This window comes from Engraulis encrasicolus, chromosome 14 (genome assembly GCF_034702125.1).
Source record: "Engraulis encrasicolus isolate BLACKSEA-1 chromosome 14, IST_EnEncr_1.0, whole genome shotgun sequence".
NCBI classification, from domain to species: domain Eukaryota; kingdom Metazoa; phylum Chordata; class Actinopteri; order Clupeiformes; family Engraulidae; genus Engraulis; species Engraulis encrasicolus.
This window is the reverse complement of record NC_085870.1, coordinates 46,274,605-46,279,809: the sequence shown is the minus strand read 5'-3', so window position 1 is coordinate 46,279,809 and position 5,205 is coordinate 46,274,605. Positions and strand designations below refer to the sequence as shown.

General features: G+C 42.9%; 1 protein-coding gene across 1 annotated transcript in view; it reads right to left on the bottom strand.

The window, feature by feature from the left end:
• Positions 1 to 614: 614 nt before the first annotated feature.
• elf3 (E74-like factor 3 (ets domain transcription factor, epithelial-specific)) overlaps positions 615 to 5,205 on the bottom strand; it is a 6,357-nt gene continuing 1,766 nt past the window's right edge. The window contains exons 3-9 of the mRNA XM_063215943.1: positions 4,777 to 5,004; positions 4,412 to 4,534; positions 4,045 to 4,167; positions 3,748 to 3,828; positions 3,421 to 3,531; positions 3,038 to 3,233; positions 615 to 2,054 (exon numbers count right to left, since the gene is read on the bottom strand). Coding sequence (XP_063072013.1) covers positions 1,943 to 2,054; positions 3,038 to 3,233; positions 3,421 to 3,531; positions 3,748 to 3,828; positions 4,045 to 4,167; positions 4,412 to 4,534; positions 4,777 to 5,004 — 974 coding nt within the window. The 3' untranslated portion in view covers positions 615 to 1,942. The remainder of the gene's footprint in view (positions 2,055 to 3,037; positions 3,234 to 3,420; positions 3,532 to 3,747; positions 3,829 to 4,044; positions 4,168 to 4,411; positions 4,535 to 4,776; positions 5,005 to 5,205) is intronic.

The window sequence follows — 5,205 nt, the reverse complement described above, 5'->3', positions numbered from 1 at the left end:
TTCACAAAGTATATGCCACTAAATCTAACCCCCTCTCAGTAATCATTGAGGGTTCAGAACAAAACCCGCAATGCTGCTTTGTTTAACTGTTTAACTTTTGAGAAATTGCTATCCTTCCGTCCGCTAGGTTCATGAAAGGTTTGGTATGAATGGATCATTAAACAATCATGAATGCTTCGTGCAGACTTTATAACAGCTGCTATGAATGTTATGCAGGAACATGTCAAGTAATTATATTTTTGTGTTGTTATATACATTTACATAGGTGTCAACCCTAACACAGAAGGAGGGTAAGAAATGCTCGGAGGTTTTGGCTGTACGCTTCAGTGGATTTCAATTGATAATGGAAATTACACTCTGTTGTGAAATAATGTCTATACTTCCATGGCATTTTTACTGGGGCTATAGGTTACAATGTGTCTTTATATGATGTCGAAGTTCAGTCTTGGATATTTTCCATACACTTTCATGATCTACGTTGTTATCCAACTGTCAACAGAAATGTCAACAGAACTAACTGTTTTAATTGTTTGTTTTCACTTTGGTATTTGTTGTTGATCATTACAAGATTGAAAACATGAAGAAAACAAAGTATATCATGAACAAACTTTGTCATCATGAAATTTATTTAACAAAGACGTACAAAATATGAACAAAATGTCATACACAAATGTAAGTACATCGTACAGTAACTGTAGGTGTTAACCATTTGAGATTCAACTCTCATACATAACAAGCTATTGAATGATTTTTATAAACAAAAACAGGCCTGCTGAAGAAACAACAATCATTGATAGCATAGATTTTGTAGATTAACAAAAGTGTGTTTACAAATATATATTTATGTATAAAAAAAACACGTTATAACATAAAATAGAGATTCCATACATCATGTGACTATTCACAGTTCCTCTACTTTTAAATTCAACCTGAGTGTGCGGAACCTTCGTTATACTCTTCAGTTCTTTGGTCTCAGTAATTTCATCTCTTCGGTTGTCTACTATTCATCCTGAATATTTTCAGGATTTCACGTCAAGTTTGTCAATTCTTTCTCATGCCTTGGATATAACGACATGTGTTTTAATTCTTAAATGGTTTCCAGCCATCCTTTTAGTGTATTGCCAAAACTAAAGAAAAAAAACAGTGGTGTCGTGTCATGTTACCATTTTGGGTGAACCCATTTGCTGGATTGCTTGTTAGGCCTGAGAGGTTGCCACTTCTACCCACTTCATCACAATAGCGCATGAAACCCTACAAGAGCCGTCACCATTTTGTCCCAGAGAGTAAATCAGCATACAGCATATAGGCCATGGTAATGCTTCAAACTAGACTTCAACAAAAGACTAAGGACCAAAGGGCCAAACTAAACTCCTATGGGGAGATTTAAGTACTCAAATGCCTCTCTCAGTAGTGGTAGAAGATAGAGAGGCCTGAGAGGAGACAATAGCTGTGCCTTACCGATAATCAGATAACAAATCATGTTTCCAACCATTAGGGAACATGAACACAGAAGAGAGCATAGCGCTCAAATACACACACACTCTCACACACACGCACACATTCACACATTAAACACATTCATACCTCATCAATATTGGTTCATAAAACCTACTTTAGCCAAAAAATGTTGGCTTACATTTTCTTTAACACCAACTCCCACATTCACACATGTGAGAATTTCTGTGTCTTTTGTACTTCGGAGGGAGGCAGTAGTAGAAGGAGGAGGAGGAGGCGGTTTTGGGTGCACTTCCTTTTTTGCGGGAGTTTCAGTCTTTTGTCCCTTTGCAAAGAGGGTGTCAGAGGACACCTCTTTTCCCAAAACTGTCAGACAGCCATTCCACACACACACGCCCCTCTCTCTCTATTTTTTCACTTTCCACCTGACCTCCGTCTCCACCCCCCTTCCCCCTTGTCCGTCTCTGGCCTCCGCCTCTTCTGCGCTTCACATTCCCAGGCTGACCTCCTCTGTCTTCCAGCCGCTGGCGTTCTTCCCGAACTTGTAGACCAGCCGACGGCCGTCCACGCGCTCCAGGATCTCCCTCTTGTAGTAGTACCTGTTGGCGACAGGCAAGACAAGAAGGGAAGATGTCACCCACATGTCACATTGCCACTTACTGTATGTCACCCGCCTGCCGCTTTTGACAGTCTGCTTACTGGCTAATCTGGTCGTGTTTGTTTTGTGTGGGAGTTTGTTTTTTAACGATGCATTATACTGCTGCGGTTCAAAATATTTGTCAGTTCTGTGACTAATACAAACGTGCAAAAACTAGATTGTTCTGTACTGGATTTTTTACCTACGTTGCCTTTTATGCAACTGTGCAATTAGTAACCACATGGTTTGGCACTTAAGTTGTTAAAGCCCAAGGCACACTTGACTAATTGAATTGGTAAACATTAGTGGTGTCAACAATGATCGATTCGGCGATCCAATCCAATGCGGGGCATAGACGATCCAATTCAATGCGGCAAGTTCCAGGATCGATCCAGCATTTTTTTTAAGTTTCAATTACTTCCGTGGATATTTTGAGAGCAAATGAATGTTAAATTATATAGAAGTACTTCAAAGCATTGCAAGACTGATACAGACTGATCCAGACTGATACAGAAAACAGCCAATAAATTGTTGTTCAGTATCTGACTACTTGTATTGCCTCATCATGACTGATGAAACATTTGCTTTGCTTTCAGTAGAAATGTAATGCATCGCAATGCATTGTAGAATTGAATCGGATTGGATCGAATCGCATAGAATCAAATCGAATCGGATCGCTACCTCCCCAATCGTGATCGAATCGGATCGTGAGGGCAGTGCCAATCCACACCACTAGTAAACATAATAACAAAAAAAAGCGAAATGAATTAAAGAAACATTTGGATTTGGATGATGTTCCCTGCTGGTGCTCAGTCGATGTGAAATGTTCTCCCTGTGTGTTCTATAGTGTTCTAACGTCTCCATTAGCGCTCTAGATATGCGGTGTTCTCCATGTGTGCGCTACAGTAGGGTTCTAAGGCTAAGGTTGTAAGGTTCTCGGCTCACCTCATGGCACGGCTGAGCTTCTCATAGGTCATGCTGCTGTTCTTCTTCTTCTGGCCCCAGAGCTGGGCCACGGCCTCCGACTTGAGGAACTTGAAGACGCCGTCGCGCCGGTCCTCCCACTTCATCAGGCCCTGATTGCGTTCCGGGTTGATCAGGATGTCGCGGATGAACTCCCACAGGTGCGTGCCCCGGGGAGCTGCAATGCGGAAACGAAAAAAGGGAGGATGGTTAGATGTGTTCGATTAGATTTTTGTGTCTTGGTTATGTCAAAGGTGGACGTGTGCGTGTGCGTGTGCGTGTGCGTGTGCGTGTGCGTGCGCGTGCGTGTGCCTGTGCGTTTGCCTGTGTGTGTGACTCTTTTACAAACATGGTGCTGCACTCACCATGCTTGCTTTTCTTGGTCTCAGTGTAGTGGTCGTTGCACCTGTTGATCTTTGGAGGTCTCCCCCGGGGCCTCTTCTTCTGCTCTCCGTGCTCCTGCTTGATGAAGGTCTCTACGTGAAGACAAAATAAGCGCATCATCAGCATACAGTACAACTCTCTTACCCGTGTTACAACCACCCCCAAAACAAAACAAATAATTAGCAAACGACTTTCTTTACCCTTTTTATTTAAGCAGTGGGTTGTTGTTATTGTTTATTTGTCTGTTTGTTTGTTTGTTTGGTTGTTCTTTGTTCAGAGAGGTGGAGAATATGAGCTGTGGTACTTACTGGGCATGAAGTGCTTGTCCATGTACTCTGGGTCAGATTCACTTCCAGTGGAGTCCGGGGAGCTGGGGTTCATGAAGTTGCCTGTAATGGGAACAGGACAGACATGTTAATTAAAGTGAATAAACAATCACGCATTATACAGATGGATGGATGTAACACACACGTAACTTGTCAATCATTATTTATGAACCTACTGAATGAATTATGAAAATGAATGATTTTCCATTTCGGCATTTCCATGCTGTTCTGTTTAAGGCATCCGATGGGTCAGAGTGAAAGTGAGGACGTGGTTCTTACCCATGGTGTAACTGGTGTGGCTGTCAGACAGGGAAGAGCCAGACTCGTATCCGTCGCTCATGGGCGTCATGTCCGAGCCAAATCCGCTGGAGTAGTATGGGGAGTCCCGCTCTTTCTTGATATCTGTTGAACACAGCCAATGGAGGCACACCACAAACACGAGTTAGCATGCACTCATCAGTGTCGCATTGGAGAGATAGTAGTAAGGGTGTTGTGCTGGTACACAGTGCACCGAAAAAAATGCAGTGTTGATTCCACACTTAGAGAGTCGATTCAATATCTTATAGTGCATATTTGGTCCCAAAGTACTCTCTACGTTTTGAATTAAAACTGCATGTTTTACCGAGAGGAGTGAGTGAATGCTTACCGTCGCTCACCACCACTGTGTCCAGTAGGGTCTCCACGCTCAGGTGTGTCGGTAGGCTTCCCAGGAAGTCATTCAGGAGGTAACAGGTCTCGTTGAAAGGATCTGAGAGGTCGCATGGCATATCTGTGGCAAAATAGAAAGAGAAACAAATAGTGAGAAAATAACATCTTTGAGATTCAAACCATGAAAAAGAAATGAAAACTTATATGTGAGACATATGTTGCTGATGATAATGTGAATATGAATATGCAAAGGACAGATTTTACCCTTGTGTTTTTTTGTTGTTGTGATTACCATTATATTAAAAAGTGATTATCTTAAAAGGCATGACAGTGTTGCTGACTCGATTCTCACAACATGCTTACCATGCCTGAGCCTGAGTCTCTCCAAGCTCTGGAACAGTGTCTGTCCCAGGGCGCCGTACATGGACAGGAAGGTGTCGTAGGACTGACTGCACAGAGTGGCCCCGTCCACAAAGCAGCACTCCATGTTCAGCAGGCTGGCGTCATACTTGCTCTCGTCCACGTGGTACTCGATCCAGTCCAAGACGTTCTTCTTGGTCCAGTAGATTGGATTCACCTGCTGCCAGGGACCTGTGAAGAAAAGAAAAAACATTCAGTTTAAAGGCACCTGTAAATCAAGGTTGAGTGTGTGTGTGTGGGGGGGGGGGGCTGCATGCACATGTGTGTGTCTGTGTGCATACACATGCAAAGCTTTGTGTACGGCTGTGTCTGTAGGTGATTTGAAACCCCTCTGGCCCGTCATTGTGGTTAGACTTCCATCTAAATGCCTGT